The following is an 18,386-nucleotide window of genomic DNA, read 5'->3' as shown; positions in this document are numbered from 1 at the left end:
TAATTACTGTGGGTATTTACACTAGAAAATCTGTTAGCTGCTTCCTTTCTAAATCACATTAGCAGAAAAATAGAAAATTTCAGATTCTTTTTGGATCTGTTGTTTACATTTTGTGTTTCAGACTTCTCCAAACATAATAAAATTAAATTAAAACTTCAGATTCTTAAATGAAAACTTGAGATTCTCACAGCCATATAATTCCAGAGTGTGAGACTTCAAACAAGAAAAGGGCATTAAATATTCTAAGACCCACTTGCACTTTAATGTCAGGATAAGGAGTCCAGATATTCCCTTTGTATTTTCCCTCCTGTTCCTGTTCATGCTAGCAGCTGTTCCACTCTACCATTTTGCTTTCTGGGGTAATGACTCTTGGGACTGAGCTATCTCACTGACCATCTGTGGCCCATACAGCAATTCGTAGTGGATAATCCCTCACACTAAATCCTCTCAGCACGTGCTGCATGTTAGTTTTGGACTTTGTCCTGTTTTGAGCTTGATGTAGGCCTGTGAGTGACTGCAGCAAGGTGCCATCCTTTTTGCAGCCTGGGAAAAGGTACAGGGCTCTTTGGAGGACACTTAATTCAGTGCAGTTGGGGTTATGCAAGTGGTCCCAAACTCTCTTCACCACTGGGAATTACTTAAAATCTATGGGGAAAAATATGCAGCCAAGTCACAGTATTGCTTGCATAAAACTTTCCATCAGGAATAGGGCTAGGACTTGTGCAGTTGTAATAAAAATCCACACAAACTCTCAAAGAGGCACAAAGTGACCCATGTATTTTACATGCTTTCTAAATGGTTATTGCTTTCTAAATGCATAGGATTTATGTTCTTATCCTAGTGGCTTTTCTCACTCTTTTCCAAACCAATAACAACTTAGCATCATCACATCCTACCAGACTCCAGCACTGGCTAGCAGAGAGATTCGTCACAGATTTACCTAGCACGGGCATGGTTGTCCTATGGCAGACTGAAGTTTCATCTAGCACTGTCTCTGGTAGCCCAAAACTCCCAGAACTTAGGGAACTACACAAGAGCAGTGGTGGGCAGTATCTTTTTGTGAATCTCTTCCAGTGTGCCGGAAGCTGTGGTTGAACGATTTCCTGAGGAACATACTGCCCCTGCATGCATGCAGGGGATTATTTTTTTCCCTGAACAAATTAGTTTAATTTCTGGGTAACCCTGAGCCACTGGCTGTCACACACTGTCAGGCTGTTCAAGCATGGACTGCAAAGAACACACTGTGTGTGCATGCTGTTGGGTTCTGTGCCAAACCTCCCAGTGACCACAGCAGGGAGTCCCTCTTTGATTGTCCCTTTTTGGGGTGAGGGATCTCAGCTAAGACAGTCAATTTTTGTGCAGGGTCTCTGCCATACCTCTGTTCGCCTTTATCTTCCCTGCATGTTTGCTAAGGCACAGAGGCATTTCACCAGGATTTATTTCTAGGCAGCTCTCCCCAACCTCTTCCCTCTGCCTCTCACTTTCATGCAGCTTCCCCATTTCCACCAACTTGTTGTTTTTACAGAATGCTGCTGTAACTTTTGACAGGATGAAGACCTGCCTCCTCTTCTCCTTTTTTGGAGCAAGCAAACTGCCCAAAAGCCTGGAGTGTCTGCAAGCTGCAGAAAATCCTGCGCCCAGTCTGGGGTGGATGTTTGCAGTCCAGTTACAAAAGCCCCATGTTTGCATTATGTTAATCCCCTGGCTTTGGCTACTCTGGCCAGGCAGGACTTATTGCAGCATGGAGAATGACATCATTTGGAAAAAGGGCTGCTGCACGAGGCTGCCAGAGGCTGTGCAGCATCCCTCTCCTTTTATAAGGGACAGCTGCTCCATCTCAGCAGGAGCAGGCTGCTTTATCAATTGGAATAGTTTTAGTGACTGTAGAAGATGTAACATGATGCAGTGCAGGACAAGGAGATGTGTGTAACCCTCCTCTCTGGCAGGCTGCAGTAGTGATACAATACCATAAATCCTGTGATTTGTTCATTAAGCTCTGTCACCTAGAGATTTGTCTCATATTAATTCATATATTGTTTTTTACTTGCTCTAATTTGCCTTTTACAAATGGTGGCAAGAATACCAGGAAAGCATAACTGATACGATGCTGCATGCAAGCTCACCCACGTGCTACTTGTGATCGGCGCAAGGAGCTGCAGAGACATAGAATGCAGGATGACTGGGCTGCTTAGTGAATGCTTTCCGCTCACTAATGCTGAAATGCCATAAAGCATCCTGCATTCAGAAACCAGCACATGACTCTCAGCATCGCCATTCTGCCTGATTCTCCCCTTACAGACGCAGTTACAAAAACGGCAGCTAAGCACAGACGTATCCCTGGCATGCCGTCAGGCAGCCTTGCTGGAGGAAATTTTTTTTTTCCCCTGCAAGCTGCCAAGGTGGACTCCTTAGCTCCTGCGATAGACTGAATGAGACTGCAGTTCCCCCATCAGTTTCATAATACTCAGAAAGCATCCATTTACATCATTGTGTGCAGTGCAGGGCAGCAGCTGCCAGGAAATTTGAAACTATTTTGATTCCAGTTGACTAGAACAGCAGCAATTGAATTAGCTGGTATCGCTATAGATAAACTGATGATCTTTGCATTTTATTTCTTTGACCAATGGGTAACTGCTGGAGCTACAGTAACCTCTGTGAGTAAGGAGACTGTTCAAGCAAATATATCTAATTTCTCGAGCTATATAATATATATATATATACTGTATAGAGAGAGACACTCACACCATTCTTTTTTAAAATGTACCTGTAAACAAAATGTCTGTCTATGCTTTTAACTTGTGTTTTGCTTCCTAGAATTTCCTTTTATTATGCTGTAGACAAGTTTGCTTGACATGGAATGGTTATTTACCTGTGAAATATCATATCTATGCCTGATTTAAGTCATTAATTCTTTCAACGTCTAGTCATCAGAAAGGCTGCCAAATGCTGTTAGGTTATATTTGCCCGGTCTCAGTTTTCTAGTCACTCACCCCCTTTCTATTTTATCTTTTTTCCTATCCATTTCTTTCTTTTTTTTTTTCCTTTTTTTTTTTTTTTTTTTATTTGTTGAAAGAAGCCACCTTCAATGCAAAGTAGAAATTTCTGTTACCTGAAAGTGTGTGTCCTTTCTTTGTTTGTTTGGTGATGGGTATTTTTTTTCCCTGCGCATCTTCAGTGCAGTCCTTAAATTTTGTTGTTGTCTTTCTATCCTTGTTTGTAATGCAGTCATATTGGGGGATGGGGTTGGACAGGATATGCCAGTAGCTGCAGCAAGACATGATGCTGTGGTGGTGGATGGGAATAAGGGAGGAGTTTCCCTTAAAGAGCTCAAGCTCCCCTAAGCTCTTGTACCTGAAATAGCTCTCTGACGAAAGGGAAAGGCTTTGCAATTTTGGGAGAGTAGCAGATTGGTCGTGGTTTACTTCACAAAATAGAGACCTTGGCAGTCATGTGCATGGTGGTACCTAACATAATGGCAACAGAACACTGCTTTGATGTCATACAGGAAGTTTTTTCAATCAGACAGAGAATTAGGCAATATTCCTGCATGAAGGCAAGAATCCCACTGACTTGTACTTGCATACTGCAGCAGCAGCAGCAGCAGTCTGTCCAGAGGACGGCTGCTGACATCTCACTTCACAAGAGGCTTTACATTTCTGTTGTGATAGCGCTACTCTCTTGCCCAGATGGAACACAGCTTGCAGGTGTGGCAGAGGGGAGTACATGTAAGCACTGTCTCTCCCTTTGGACCTGTATGTGCGGGTGTGTGCTCTGTATGTGTACCTCTTCTGGAGTCTGATAGGCTTGCCAGACTATGAAGTTCAGGAGAAGTAAATCAGAAACTTGCTCAAGAGTTTTTTCCACCGTCCGCAGTGGCTGTTGGTGGCAGATGGGGACGCACAGTAGAGCATTTAGCATTCACCACAAGAAATAAGGCCTGCTCTGTTTCCCTCGTGTTGGTTCAGAAGCTAAGATAGCAATTAGCAGAGACGAGCCTGGCCCCTTGGCAGGATTTGTGTACGGTGCCTTGTTAGGGCTTGGCCTCTGGAGCACATTGGCTGCCTCCCAGCCCCACAGGAGGCCAGGGCTGATGCTCCGGGCTTCCTTCCAACAAGGCAGGATGTGTGGGTTGGAGTGTGGCATGGGGGTCCCAGCTCTTGGGGCACTACGTATTCCCTTTCTTCATGCAGTACAGCCAGAGAGTGTGGCCGAGGCAGTGGCCTGACCAAGTGCTGTCCCGCAGCGCTGAGGGCGCACACTAAGCATTGTTTGTGGGTGGATGTGTCCACCAAGAAGGGTTTATGTTCGCATCTGTAGCGACATGCTCCCTATTAGTCCTCTCATAAGAAATCCCTCTTCTAGACTGTGCTGAGAAGGCAGCAAGCACTAAAGCTTCTGCATTAGAGGAGTATTGCGGGATGAGAAAGCAGCTTGGGGTTGCTTGCCTGGGGTTTCTCTGGTGCAGGTATAGGGACATTGTAACCACAGAGCGTCACTGTCATATGTGAGTCTGTCCTGGGGAAAGTGTCCCACAGTGGCAGCCTAGTGCCTGTGCCGTGAAAAGTATGGGCTTGAGATGCATGCAAGCACTGTGCAGCTGAGTTGTGTGCAATGGGGACTGTTTGTCTTCAAGACACTTAGGAAAAGCACTGTGGGTGCCCCACACCGGTGTTTTGGAAACCTTGCCATGAAGATGGGCTGGTGATGCAATTATGGACAGGGCATCCTTGCTCCTTACAGCTCCCTGGAACCTTGCAGCAGAGAAAAGGTCCCTGCTTTGTCCAGTCACTGTCCTGAACAGCAACCAAGTAGTCTGGATGAAGCTGAATTTTTATTATATAGTGATTAAGTCAATGGCACGGAGATGTTTGGAGAACCCACTGGGGAAGATTCTAAGGTTTGGCAGAGTCCAAGACTGTCAGTTTGATTGTGCACCACACCCAGTGTCTGGTATTTTCTCTGTGGTTAGATATACTGGGATATACTGGCAGGTGTGAGCTTCTGCTTACCTTAACAAGCCACTGGCACATAGGTGGCCATATTAATGCGGTTCTGAACTTGTGTTAGATTATCCTCTCTTTTACTTTGAGCTCAGCCTATCATTAACCACAGCTACTCAGAAAATGACCTTGGCCGGCCTGCTTGGAGCAGAGATGGGATCAGTTTGCAGTGCAGCACCTAGAGATGCATCTTGGGACCAAACCATTGAAATTCAAGTTGGTGTCTGGTTTCAGAGCTGTCACCCCTGATGCTTTTCAAAGCAGGTGTTTGGGTCTGGCTACCCTGCAGTTTGATTTAAAGCACTTTTATACTCCAGGCCATTTTTTGTTTGCTTGTTTGTTTGTTTTTAATTTTTTTTTCCCTAAAGGAGTGGGACAAATTCGGCTTTTGATGGTTGGCTTTTTAATTGTTGTTTTGGGGTTTTTCCCCCCCAAGAGCTCAGTTCCTCCTTGGGCTGTGATATAAGGTGGGCAATTATCTGTCATTATGTGATCCCTGAGGTCCCTTTGGACAGATGGTTCTCTGTTACCTCGAAACAATGGGAGCCACTGCGTGCTTGGCGCTTGGAAAATGGGACCACCCATTTTTGCTCCTGCTTTGTTTACATCAGTTGGAAAAGCACAAGAAAGGGATGGGTAGCAAGGTTTTTCTGCAGCAGTGTACTTGCTGCAGTAGGAAATGTGCGTTGCTTGGTATGTATCCATCACTGCAACATGACCTTCAGCTACCTGAGTTGTTAAAGGAAGAGGGTAGTGCTGGCAGAAAGTTTAATTGCTCATTAATTACTTTCTAATTTAGCTAATTAGTTTTGTCAAGGCTGGAGAACATAAGGGGTATGGCTGATTATCTTCCCCGTGTTTCACCTTTACAAGTGCAAATTACCTGAAAACGTAAAACCATCATGTGTAGTGTCTTTTTAAGTAAAACTATCATGGGTGGTGCATGCTGTGGATGAATGTTAGATGAATGTGGATGAATGACATCTGAATCTCTGCTTTCTTAGGCCTGTGGCCTGGCCTGAGGCCTGGCCTGAAGCCTCAGACTGTTCATGTGCCATTGGGACCTTTGCTGAAGTGTAGCAGACATTTCTGGCATTCCTTCCTCCGTAGTGCAAACTCCCAAAGTAGGGCAGCCCAAAAACTCCTATGTAAAAGGACCAGCTTTGGATAACTGCAGTGTGAGAGCAGAAGTGAGTTAAACTGAAGTATTTTCCCTGCCAGGGGAGAGCAGGCCGGGGAGAGAGATCAGACTTTTTGCTTTGTGCGTGTGGTGTATAAATCCAGGGTCTCTCTCTCTCCTTTTACTTTGCAGGTAGTGGCCGTGGGAGCAGCAGTTTGCCTCCTCATACCATCATCAATGAATTTCCAGAGTATGGCACTGTAGAGTCGAGCAGACAAGTGCCGTCGGCTCCATCGATGTGCCAGGCTGAGCCTGTAACACACAGTCCAGAAAGACAGGACAGTCACCATCATGTCAGGCCTGTTCCTCAGTGTGCATCTCCTGCTGATAATTTGAGGCCTGGTGCAGGGGCAGTGCAGCTTCACACCCCAGAAGAAGGTTTGCAACCCACGGGTAATCTGCCAGAGATCATGAAAATCTCTCGACAGCGAAAAGCAACAAAGGTGCAAGAAAGAGCAAATACTTCTTTCGATTCAGAGACACAAATGGAAAAAAAGACTGTTACTGGCAGCCAAAATGTGCAGGCAGCCAGAGAACCAGTTCCAGCAGGCCAAGAAAAACTCTCAGACATGCTTCTTCCATCTGAACGAACAGCTGAGGAAAAAAAGTATTTGATCATAGAGAAAGATCAGGCTTCAGTACGGGCTGGAGAAAAACAGTCTGAATCCTCACAAGCCATAAGTAACAAAGCAGAGGAGGTCCATACAGCTCAGGAACCAAGCTGTCACAAGCCATCTGTGACAAACCTGGAAGCAGTCAGCAGAGTGGAGAGGGGGACACGTTTTGAGGAGTTTTCAGAGTACAGTCAAGGCAAAATGCAAACAGGTACTGAGAGAAGGCTTGCTAAAGAGGCAGCTGTCAGTAAACATGTAGAATTTCAAGGTGTGGAGATCTTATGGTTGCAAAAAGCTGAGGAGCAGAGAAGAAAGAAGCACTCACTGCTGGACTCTGTGTCTGTGGAGAGGAAGGCATTCCCCAAAACATCCAGCCACCCTATGTCACCAATGATCTCCCCAGCCTTGCTTTCCTTGCCAGACAGTGCATGGAGCGAGGTCTGTGAAGACCCAAGGCTGGAACCCACTGCTTCGGGAGCCACTCCTCTACTACTGCTCGAAGAAAGCAGGAAGGATGAAGTTTCTGTGAAGGACAGGAACACCTGTGGTGAGGAGGAGATGGCTGTGCTTGCAAGAGGCCAGGGCAGGTGAGCTAAGACGGGAGCAGGCGTCCGGCAGTCTTGTCTAGGCATGTGGCTTTTACCTACCTTTTTAGGAGCTAATAAGAAGCAGCAAATATTTGTCTGCTGCCTGTGGTGTGGTCTTTACAGTACTGGTTTACATAGTTGGCTAGTGCCTGAAGTTGGTACTGAAGCCACTTCATACCATCTTACTGAAGTTTGCAGTCCATCTCAGGTTTTGAAACATAAAGATCAGAAGTCTTCTGTTTGCACTGTCATATCTGTGTGATCATGCATCTGTAGCAGCTGTAATTGGGATCTGGACGTGCCATGTAATTAAATACAGTTGGCATGCAAGCCTGGCCATACGCACCTGAACAGATTTTCTGGTTTCATTCAGAGTTTGTGCAAAAACAGTGTGACAACCTCTGAATGGTTGGATAATAAAGACATTTCATCCAGGGCCATGTAGATCATAGGAGGATAAATGTTACAATATGTGTTTTCTGTATTATCTGTCTATCTATCTATCTATCTGTCTACCTATTTGTGTTTATATAATTTTTGCAGTACGTATTGCAAGAATGGCATGCTGCTTTGCATCCTGATTTGCTTGCTTTTCTTTCCTGATGCACATCTCTGACAAAACAAAGGGTTCCACTGATGCTCTCTGAGCAAACCATGCCTACTTTGACCTGGAGAGCTGTGTGCTGCTGAGACAACATCTCTACAAGGGAGGCTTTCCTGCCTCTGCACCTCTGTATCTGTGAAGTTTAGCTTTGGCTAGTGCATGGGATTACTTGGGCTGGCTACCCTAACCTCTGGCATGTTAAGGAGCCCCACAGTATTTGGTGCAGCAGAGAAGAAAATGCTTCAGGGGGGATGGTATATCTTTCCTTGCATCATCAAGCAGGTTGAGTCTTCTCCCTTCAAATCTGGTTCCCCAGGCTTCATATTTTTAATTGCACATGCTTCTCTTTGCATTTTGGAGTGATTTTCTTCAGCTTTTTGCTGAAGACCCCAGTCCTAGGACTGCAGAGATAGCAAATTATCCTTCAGGGGCAGAGGCTCCATCAGGATACACATCTCCAGCATGTGCAGCCTCTGGCTTGTCCCTGGTGCTAGGATAGATCTTACACATTGTGTGTGCTTTTCTCTTTTGCACATAAGCAGCTGATCTGTTTGACAATATTAGGATGCCTCCCAGTCCCCTTATTTTACCTGGAAAATTGTTTCTTTCTATCTCCCTGGAGAGGGAGATGATGCCAGTCATAAAGAGAGGTAGTGCAAGGAGAAACCAGCATTTTACCTGCAGTACCCTCTCTTGCATAAAGCTGCATTGACCTTTCTGATCAGAAGGGCAGAAGGTGAGAAGGGTTGCTCAAAGTCTAAACCTTGCCCCCAAACTGAAATGAGCTGTTTCTGGTTAATTTTCAGGATGGTGGAGGAGGGGGAAGCCGCCACAGGAGGATACGAAGATTTCCTTGGGCAGAGGCACTCTGACATCTCCACTGATCTGTACAGCTCACAGTTTGAAAACATCCTAGACAATGCATCTTTGTACTACAGTGCGGAATCTCTGGAGACATTGTACTCGGAGCCCGATAGCTACTTCAGCTTTGAGATGCCACTCACTCCCATGATCCAGCAGCGCATGAAGGAGGGTGGACAGTTTTTAGATAGGACATCAGCCGTGGGACAGACAGATGTCCCTGACAGGGAGGTGAAGGGATGTGGTGAAGGCATCGCCAATGGCTTAAGGGATGTAAATGAAACACTCTTGAAAGGAGATGTCACAGAAGTCCATCATCTGGAAAGGTAAAAGTAGTGGGTGAGCTTTCTGTGTGCCTGCTGATTGTTCCCCAACCTCTCTTTACTTCATTGTACTGTCACAGAGTGTAGTTTTGCCTCTTTCACCACTTGTGATTTCCTACTGAGAATAATTTCCAGGGTGGCTGCAGGAGAGAAATGAGCCATCCAAACCTGCAATTCATAAGAAGAGTGACAAATATATGTTATGAAGGTTTATTAGGCAATGCTGATGTGTTGATAAAAGTCTGTCTGGTATTATCGCATCTCTGGGACCTGTCTCTCGAGGAGTTAGTTATTGGTTACAAATGAATCTTGTTCAGCTACAGTTCCTACCTGAATTTATTGGCAGTAACTTTAGGAGATGTAACACTTTGTGTACACAAATGAGTTATCCAAATGCAGTTTGTGATCTGGATGTTTAAGATGTGTCTTTGGGTGCAGTGTTTCTTTTCTTGAGGCCAGTGGGAGTTTAGAACATTACTTCTGCTGGGATGAGATTTTGCTCTCACCACATTCACAGGTTAGCTGCTTCTTTTGTTTGTGCACTTACTGAAACAGGAACGAGCATTGCAAAAATGTTAAAAATTTCTGTTTAGGTAAAAGGAGAGGTGAGAAAGCCTATTAAAAGGAAGAGTCATGTGAGAAGCGAAAACTAGGTTGAGTGGTCAGAAAATACTGAACAATTGTAGAAAATCACTCTATGTGCAAACTTTTCTTCTAAGTGTGCTGTCAGAGAGAGTGGGGACAGTGAAAGGCAGACACAGACAAAGTGGGAGGTTGAATTAAAAGCAGAGTGGTGAGGGTGCAACATGCCTGCAAAGTGATGAAGGACCTTGTGAGTGACAAAGATGCCTCTGGTCTTCAGAGACAGGATGTTATCTAAGAGTCCTAGGACTATTCCCTTAGATGGGACTAAACTAGTTAGCGCTTTCCTGGGAGATCTTTTATCAGTCTTATTTCTTTTGTGCTAAAATGAAAGAAGTCCTTTGAGCAGAAGTAGTTTTGCTAACTTTATGGATTAAAGTACAGTTTGTTCTTAAAACAGCAGGCAGAAGGATGTTAGAGTTTAAAATATTTTTCCCTCAATCATACAGTAAAACAGGTCTTGTGCATGCATGGTGCCTGCCAATAGGCAATAAGTGACTGCTAATCTGCAATAACCTGTATGGAGCCAGAAACTGAGGTCAGCCCTACGAGTTGGAGCTCCTTATTTACAGCAAAACCAAAGGCTGACCTAAAACTGGACAGGGAGAACAAGCAGCACATTCAGATCCTCATTCTGTTACCCTGTAGTTGCAGCATGCAGTATTTAAAAGACACTGTCAAGTAAGGCCTACATTGGCTCATCAGGACAAAAATTATGACAAAGACGAGGTGCTTAGATGAATTACATCAGGTGCCTGCCTAGTGTGGATTTCACTTGGAATTAATTTTAGTTTAGATTTGCAGCCATACTGATAAACTAGCAGTAGATGTTTAAATACTTTTTCCTCAATTAAAAAGAAGAGAGAGAAGAAAATAGAAAAAGAAAAGAAAAGAAAAGAAAAGAAAAGAAAAGAAAAGAAAAGAAAAGAAAAGAAAAGAAAAGAGAAAAGAAAAGAAAAGAAAGAAAAGAGAAAAGAGTATTCCTGGTTTGTTTAGGGATAAGTCTCAAGGGCTCACCTAAGGTAGGTGCCAGTAGAGAGTGTCACCACGGCAAGATAGTATGCCCAACAGAATATACTCCCAACGATAATCTTACAGCTAACACCACCCTTCCTTCTCCGGTATTCCAATATCATGTTGTATTGCACCAGGCGTGTATGTTGTCTGGTGACTGACAGGCGACTGACAGGTCGTGAGTACTACTTTGTTGGAGCCAGTGGGGAATGACGGTGTTAAGAGCTCGTGGGTGAGAGCCAGTGTGTGCGTGCTGGGGGTGGCGGGAGGTTTATCGCAGAGGGGTCAAGGTGGTGTGTCGTGGTGATGCTCAGGTGAACCAGAAATAACCTCCTGAGCCCTGGCGGCTCAGGGAGTTTGAACGCGCGGTTGTGTTGCCTGAAGCAATCCGAGACTTAGGTTTACCTAGTCTGCCTGTGCGATGCATGTATGGCACCTCTGTGACTGCTGCTGAAGCTCTCGTTTCCTACGGTGCCGTGAGCCTGAGCTTGTGCTTGGGGCTGTAATTCCTCACGCGTAGTGCCTGCCTGGCGCTGCAGAGCAGCGGGGGCACCCTCCGCAGTGGTCCAGCCCTCCCGGAGGAGGAGGGTGGGGGGACGCAAGCCCTCCGCCCCGCCGTGCCCGGCCCCGCTCGGTGCCGCCGGAGCGCTCCGTGCGCTTTGCCCGGCCGGGGCTCCCCGCTCCCGCCGCCCCCCGCCTAGAGGAGAGCGGCGGGAGAAGCCCCTCCCAGAGGGGTGGGGGTTGCGGTGGGGGCTCGGCTTGTGGATACTGGCAAGTGAAAAGGGAAGCGGGGGGATTTCGGGTGCGGGGGATTTGGGAGCAGAGGAGGATAATGTAGCAGTGCGAGACAGCAAGGAGCATGAGACCCCTCGCCTTTTTCGGAAACGGTACTGCCAACCCGAGGGAGCAAAAACCGAAACCAAAATCTCAGCAGTGCCTTGTGCCGTGGTATTTCGGTGATATAAGAAGTGACTGGGGAGGGAGCATGCTTCCAAGTACCAGCACTAGTTAGCGGGGGAGCATTGTGAAACATGAGCAGTTCTTCCTGGCCTAGAGCAGAAGCAGAAGAGGACGGCCGACTTGAGAGCAAAGAGCTGGTGGTTTTTCTCCTGGAAATTGAAAGCCGTGTGCCAGTTGGGAAAGAGGAGCCGAGGCTCCCGTGGCCATGCCCTCCTGTTAGCAGGTAGCTGAGCACCATAGCCCCTTCTGCACCTGTCTGGAGGGATCCAGAGCATACCTGACACAGGGAGTGAGGTTTTGATGCATAAGGACAAAGAATGGCCTGGCCTCATAATGAATAAGCGGGAGGGTAACATCCTTCTCCGCTCTTAGGAAATTGCTGGCTTTGGGAGGGGTCAACTCTGGTATGTGAGGGCTGGTCACATGCCTTCAGAACTGAAAAAAAAAGAGGAAAAAAATTCTTAGAGGCTTGCAGGCTGCAAGATTCTATGAGCTCCTAGGTGTCTGAAGATTTCATTCCTGCTGTCCTCCCTGTCAGCTGCTGGCCGTGGTTAAACGCAGTAAGTCCTGGCAAGAGCTGTATGATGGACCTGCCTGCTTTGACAGCCACCTGCCATGCCTTAGGGTATGGGGATGTCAGCTGCCCCTGGGTCTTCCTGCAGAGCAGGCAGGCTTACTTTTGCAAATAGCCCTTTCTTGACACAGCTTAGGTGCCTTTTGTGCCTGGCCAGTGGAGGAGGGATGGTTGGGGGATAAGGGCGTGCAGCTTGTCTTCTTTTTGGACTCTTCATGTCTTTGGGGTGAAGTTTATTCTCTTTCAGTTCTCTGAGATCAGCTCAGTTGGATAGAGCACGGTGCTAATAATGCCAAAGTTGCGGGTTTGATCTCTGTGTGGGCCGTTCACTTAACACTTGGAGTCGATGATCCTTTTGTGTCCCTTCCAACTCAGAAGGAAGGGACATTCTGTAGTGATAAACCCTCTGTGGGGAAAAAAAAAATCTGCAGCTGAAGTAGCCTTGAATTTCCACAGGAGGGGGTCGGAGAACAGAGGGAGGAGGGGTAGTGTGTGAGGTTTCAGAGCTGAGCGACAGCCTTGCTGTGCGTCAGGGCACCATGGGATCCTAGTGAAATAGGCTGAGCCGCAGGCTGCCAATGTAATGAAGCTTTGTAATCTCAGTAAGGACGTTGCATTCGGACCGTGTTTGGTGCCCTTCTCTCTGTTATCCTTGCAGAGGAATGCAGTCCCCACTGCCACACCCATGCTCCAGGTGCTGTACTCCTCCCTTCCCATGCCAGTGGGCTGTGTTAAGGAGAACAAGGCTCAGCCTTCCTATCTGGGAGTTTAGTCTTACTTTTAGAGGCAGTAAGGAAAACTGTTTGCAAGCTGCTACCAAGATACTGAGCCAGAGTTTGCGTTGCCTGGACTAGGTGTAATCATTTGCAAATTGATTGAAATTGGCGATCCAAGTCAGAGTGGGGTGAAGGGGATGTGTTTCCAAAGCAGTAAGGTATACCTGAGGGGAAAAGGAGTTATTTTTTCTATGTATACCACAAAGCATCTGCGTGAATAAATGTGAAGTGTGAAATTATCTCTATGATGATCTCTATACTTCCAGACTTTAAGAACTTGACTTCTTTTAGTGTTTTCTTACACTGCACACTTTACAGCAGGTTTTCCATTCCCTCTCCCCTTGTAGGCTAGAGTCAGAATAAATTTTTAAAAACCCACAAAACATCAACAACAAAAAACTTACGGCATTTCTTTTCCTGCTATAAGTGCCTTTTCCTGCTGTCTTGGGAAGTATTGTCTCTGTTGCCAGGACATTGCCCAAGATTTTTGTAAATCCAGAGAGAAAATAAAAAATCTGTATTGCAACTCCTAATCCTCAAAAATGCAAAATATTTGCCACCTGCCATCATCTTCAAAGAACTGTTGGTGCTCAGCAAATTCTGCAAGTCCTGTTATTTTTTTTCCCTAGAGATGCAAACACAAATTTAGTTGCATATGTATTCAAGAGGGGAAGAAAACAAACTCCCTAAAGCAATCTGGCAATTCTCAAAATAAATTCACAAGAATGTAGCCTGAAATTCCCATGGGTACCAGGTTACTTTTAATTGTTGGGGCCTCTTGTAATTGTTCCCATGGTGGATATTTTTCTTCTGTGTATAGGTCATTTCCAGCAGTTTCTTACTTGGCACTCTGCTCATTCCTTCTTTAAGACAATAAACTTTGTTGACAAATAAATTCAGTTTTGGTTCTTCTCTCTGAGTTGATTCTCTTAAGTCCCTTCCCAGTTTATGAATAACCACATGCCAGTTATAATTTTGGGTTTCAGTTTGTACACTGGTTTTTTTTGTCCAAAAGATCTTGTATTTGATTTTTCAGTGTAGTTACAAGACTCAGTACTTAGGAATCTAACCTGTAACCTTTACACATTCATTTTATTAGTCTGTCTGACAGAGGTGTGGTAGAATTTTTTTTCACTTTGAAGATTCACTTTGAGACCCAGTTTAATTTTTTCATTTAGTGTGAAATCTGCTGAGATCCCTATTTTTCTGAGTGAATCTTTTTTCACCTTCGGACATGCCTCAGCTCATGGCAGACTCTGGGACCTAGGAGACATAGGTCAATGAGAGCATGGTACTTCATATTTGCTGCCAACCATATGCCCAGCATAAGAAAGGTTATTCAGAGGGATGATGTTGGTTATTGTCCTAGAAAAGTAAATGCATCAAATGCATCTGCAGCTGGTGAGCAAGCAAACAAGTGCTGGAGCCCATTTGCTGGGCTCTACATTAGCCACATGAGCTGATGCCTGTGTCAGTTGTTGTGTGAGTTGTTGAGCTGCTAACCACAATGTGCTGGCACAGGTGTATGTTGCATCCAGGTAAAGATGAAGTGGCACAATTCACAGGGTAAATTTCTGACACCACTGGTATTTTGACAGCTGAGGATTTGCCTTGTTATTTCACAGCCTAGTAACTTCTGAAATGTTGTGCTACACTGTTCACCTTGGTATTCCCTTCAGGAAGGTGTCATCACTTTATCAAGGCTCTGGAGATACGCTTTACAGAGTTTTCCTTTGCTCTGGCTAATGAGGTCCTTGGAGCACCAGTTTAGTGAGAGCTTGTAAAGCTGCTTCTAGTTCCTAAATAAACTGTTGTTTTATGGAAAAAAAGGGCTGCTGACTTTTCGCCTCTTCAGTTCCCAGCCTCCTCTGAAAATAAAACAAACACAACAAAAATCCAGGAGCTGACAGAGACAGAAGAGAAAAAGAAAAAAAAAAGTGGAGCAGCTGATCAGTTTGCTACACAAAGCGCCTCAGTATAGAGCTGTCAGCAGCTCAGCTTTTAAGCTGGCATCTGTTGGCACATCTCCATTAAAGTCAAAGGCATTTAGGTCAGGAAGGCTTGATTCACCAAAACCGAGGCGTCTTTGCCAGTTCTGAGCTGGTCCCGAAGTGCAGCCTTGTTTTCTCATCTATTAGCCACGACTGGCTGCTAGTCAAGCCCCTCTCCACATTATTGCTGGTTAAGTCTCTTCTTCCTCTGTGTGTGTGCTGGGATAGGGAGAGGCAGAGCCTGGCAGCTGGCAGGACAGCATAGAGAGGCATGCCTGTCTTTGGATGTGATGCTGGAGCAGTGGTGGAGAACAGGGCACACAGAGCATGCAGACTCCCTGCTAACAGCTGGGTGAGCTGTGGGTTGGTTAGTGGTTGTTTTTTCTTTGTTGTTTTTTTCTTTATTCACTATTCATTTTGAGGACAGGTGGTTCATTTTGCTGCATGATTTCAGTGTAAAGTTCCTGTGTGATACTAGTGCCAGTGCTCAAGTGCTCATCTGCACATTTGCAGGGAAGCTTGAACCGAAAGGTGTAGACACATGTATTTTTATGCATCTGTTTTGCTCCCTGCTAGGGAGGACCAGCTGGACCAGCTGCCAGGTTAATATGCTTTTCCTGAGCCAGTCTCCCAACAGTTAAACCAAGCCCAGGCATGGGGGTGGGGGTGAAAGTCCTCTGATGTCTTCCCAGTTTTGGTCCTATCCTGGAGGACCCAGCAGGAGCCTTGTAGGGGAGGGTCATGTGGGTACTGAACACAGGGATGGTGGCTCTTGATACCTGGAGTGGGTGGGCTCTGAGGGGAGAGCCTGAGGGTTCCTGAAACATGTAGGAGCTGAATGTTTTCTGAGCAAGGTCATAGGTATGCAGTGCATTTTTTGGGTCTTTTTTTTTTTTTTTGTTGGGGCAGGTGGATCAGATCCTGATTATGGGACAATACTAATGCTTTCAAGAGACCAGTCTATTTGTCTATGAATGTCAGAAATACCCATTGCAGGGAGGAGCCTTTGAATACCCCCTGTGGTGAGGAACAGTTTTTAACTTTCTAGGCATGGTGACATTAATGTGGTGAGTGTCCCTTTGCAAGCACTGACCCTTGCCATAGCGATGTATGAAGCCTGAGGTCAAAATGGAATCAAACTGAAGTATTTTTACCAAGACATTTGTACTTCAGGTGGCAGTGGGCCAGCATGTCTGTGTAATAAAGTCTCGCGCTGTCTCTTGGAAGGGCTGAAATCCTGTCCCTGCATGTGGTGGGACTTCTTATTCTAATGCTGTGATCCTGTAATGAAAATTGCATTTGCTGTATACAAGCCTACAGAAATGGTGTTTTTTGAATGCTTTAGCTGCTAGCTCCCTTTTTTACAATCAGTAGGAATTATTTTAATAAAAGAAAAAGACAAATTATTACAGGAAAGAAGAGGTTATTTTTCAAACAGCAGTATGCATTTCAGCCCATGAAATTGACTTTGCATATGTATTTTATTGATAACCAGTAGGGAATTACAGGAATTGTTACTTTTAACTTTGCTCCTCTCCCTGTGATGTTGTAAGGTTGAGGTACTTTTTAATGGATGCTTGGTGGTTACTCTGGCTTATGGACACTGTCTTCGCTTTGTATGTCCTGGCTGATGCTGTGCTTGTGAGACACCCACTGAATTGAGTTGCAGCAAAGTGCAGCTGTGTCAGTTCTCAAAGAGGGATCTACTTCAAAGCCTGTCTTTGAAGAGAATGCATACGTAGGACTTCAAAGCTGATTAAACCATTTGGAGTAAAATAGCACACTGAGTCATCTGCTAGGAAAGGGCATTATTTTTATTTTTTTATCATTTTTCTCTCCTTCCTATGCCCTGTCTTGGACAAGCCCTGGAGCTAAAGGTAACTGGCAAGGAAAATCATTACTTGAAGTGCTTTTGTGCTCACTCTTGGCCCTGAAGAAGCTGATTTGGAGCTGCAGCAAAACTGCAGCACAGCCGTTCCCAGCCCATTTGTGTGGTCGGGTCATTTGTAGCAGGAACTGAGTCATCACATCCCACTGCTACTGGGCTTTCTTCACTTTCTTCAGTGGGGCTGCTCCTTTCAGAGCTGGGCTGTTCAAGCACAGCTTTTCAGGTCCTTTTAAACAAAATCCAGACTGTGCCACTGGTAATGTCTGGTCTGCTCTGAAATGTGAAAGGATATCATTCACTGAACAGCCACATCTCTCCAAAGGGTTGCAGACCAGGGATTTGTTTCCGCAGGGCAGGACATAGAGGGTGGAGTGGAGGAGTGGGGGCAGGCACCTGACTGTTTCTGTTTTGTCCCTGCCACGCTTCTGAGGGGCTGTTGAACTGTTGTATTAGAGCATGCTTTTCATGGACAGAGTTGATGGTTATGGATGGAATGCTGTCCTGTTTCAGAACTGGGAGGAGAAGGCTTGGAGTGAAAGTGTTTAAAACAACACGGCCAGCACTGTCCTGCAGTGGGTGATCATCACCTTCAGTGTGGCTCCCCAGTGGACACCATACTCTGCTGAAAACAACATTGGTTCTGGCCCTAGCTTCAGCATGCCAGAATGTCTCTCCACCCTTCCTTTTAATCATTGCTGCGTTTTGCTCTGATGGCTTTTGCTGGCAAATGCCTGACACAGCTTGCCTTAGAGTAAAGCTGATGATAAAGGCATGCATATTTATTTGAGAGAAAAAGTTGGTTTGTTCCCTCTTGTTCCGTCCTCCTCTGTTTCCAAAAAGTCTGTGAAGGGTCCAGCCCTGTTTTAATCCAAGTTCCCCTGCAATTGGTGCAACCAATGCATTCCCTCCAGACGTGTGCGCCATATGAATTAGTGTTCCTTGGGGAAGGAACATATGCATCCAGGGAATCCATGTGCCACAGAGCATATGCTGTGCATCAGTCTGGTAAAAGTGAAAGGCAGTGGCAAGCTGGGATCACTGGAATGGCTGTGATGAGGACAGCACTCAGGCTTGAGTTGTCACACCCTGCCACTCAGTGTGAACTCTAAACATCACTTCTTTGTTAGCAGCTGAGCCAATTGCTCTGTGCCTTTACTCGATAAAGAAAAATGCTGATAGGCGTTTTTCCCTTGGGATGAAGCAGAGAGTTTTTTTTTCTCCATGCATTTGCTACTAAATAAAGAGCATACCAAGGTTTAAGGCATCGTAAACTTACACTTAGACTGAGGTTTCCTCTTGAAGCTTAGTTGGCTGGGAGGGTGGACCACTGAGATATGAGGTCCCTGTGTCATTATCATTCTGTTACTGGCCT

At 45.6% G+C, this 18,386-nt stretch overlaps 1 protein-coding gene across 4 annotated transcripts in view; it reads left to right on the top strand.

Moving 5' to 3' along the window:
- Window positions 1–18,386, top strand: part of PSD3 (pleckstrin and Sec7 domain containing 3) — a 119,963-nt gene that overhangs the window by 22,418 nt on the left and 79,159 nt on the right. For 3 of the 4 annotated variants that reach the window (XM_038123701.1, XM_038123702.1, XM_038123700.1), the window contains 2 exons: window positions 6,313–7,381; window positions 8,792–9,172. In XM_038123701.1, the coding sequence (XP_037979629.1) occupies window positions 6,313–7,381; window positions 8,792–9,172 (1,450 nt within the window). The other variant, XM_038123703.1, reaches the window with a different exon arrangement.

This window comes from Motacilla alba, chromosome Z (genome assembly GCF_015832195.1).
Source record: "Motacilla alba alba isolate MOTALB_02 chromosome Z, Motacilla_alba_V1.0_pri, whole genome shotgun sequence".
NCBI lineage: Eukaryota > Metazoa > Chordata > Aves > Passeriformes > Motacillidae > Motacilla > Motacilla alba.
This window is presented reverse-complemented; position numbering and strand designations above follow the sequence as displayed.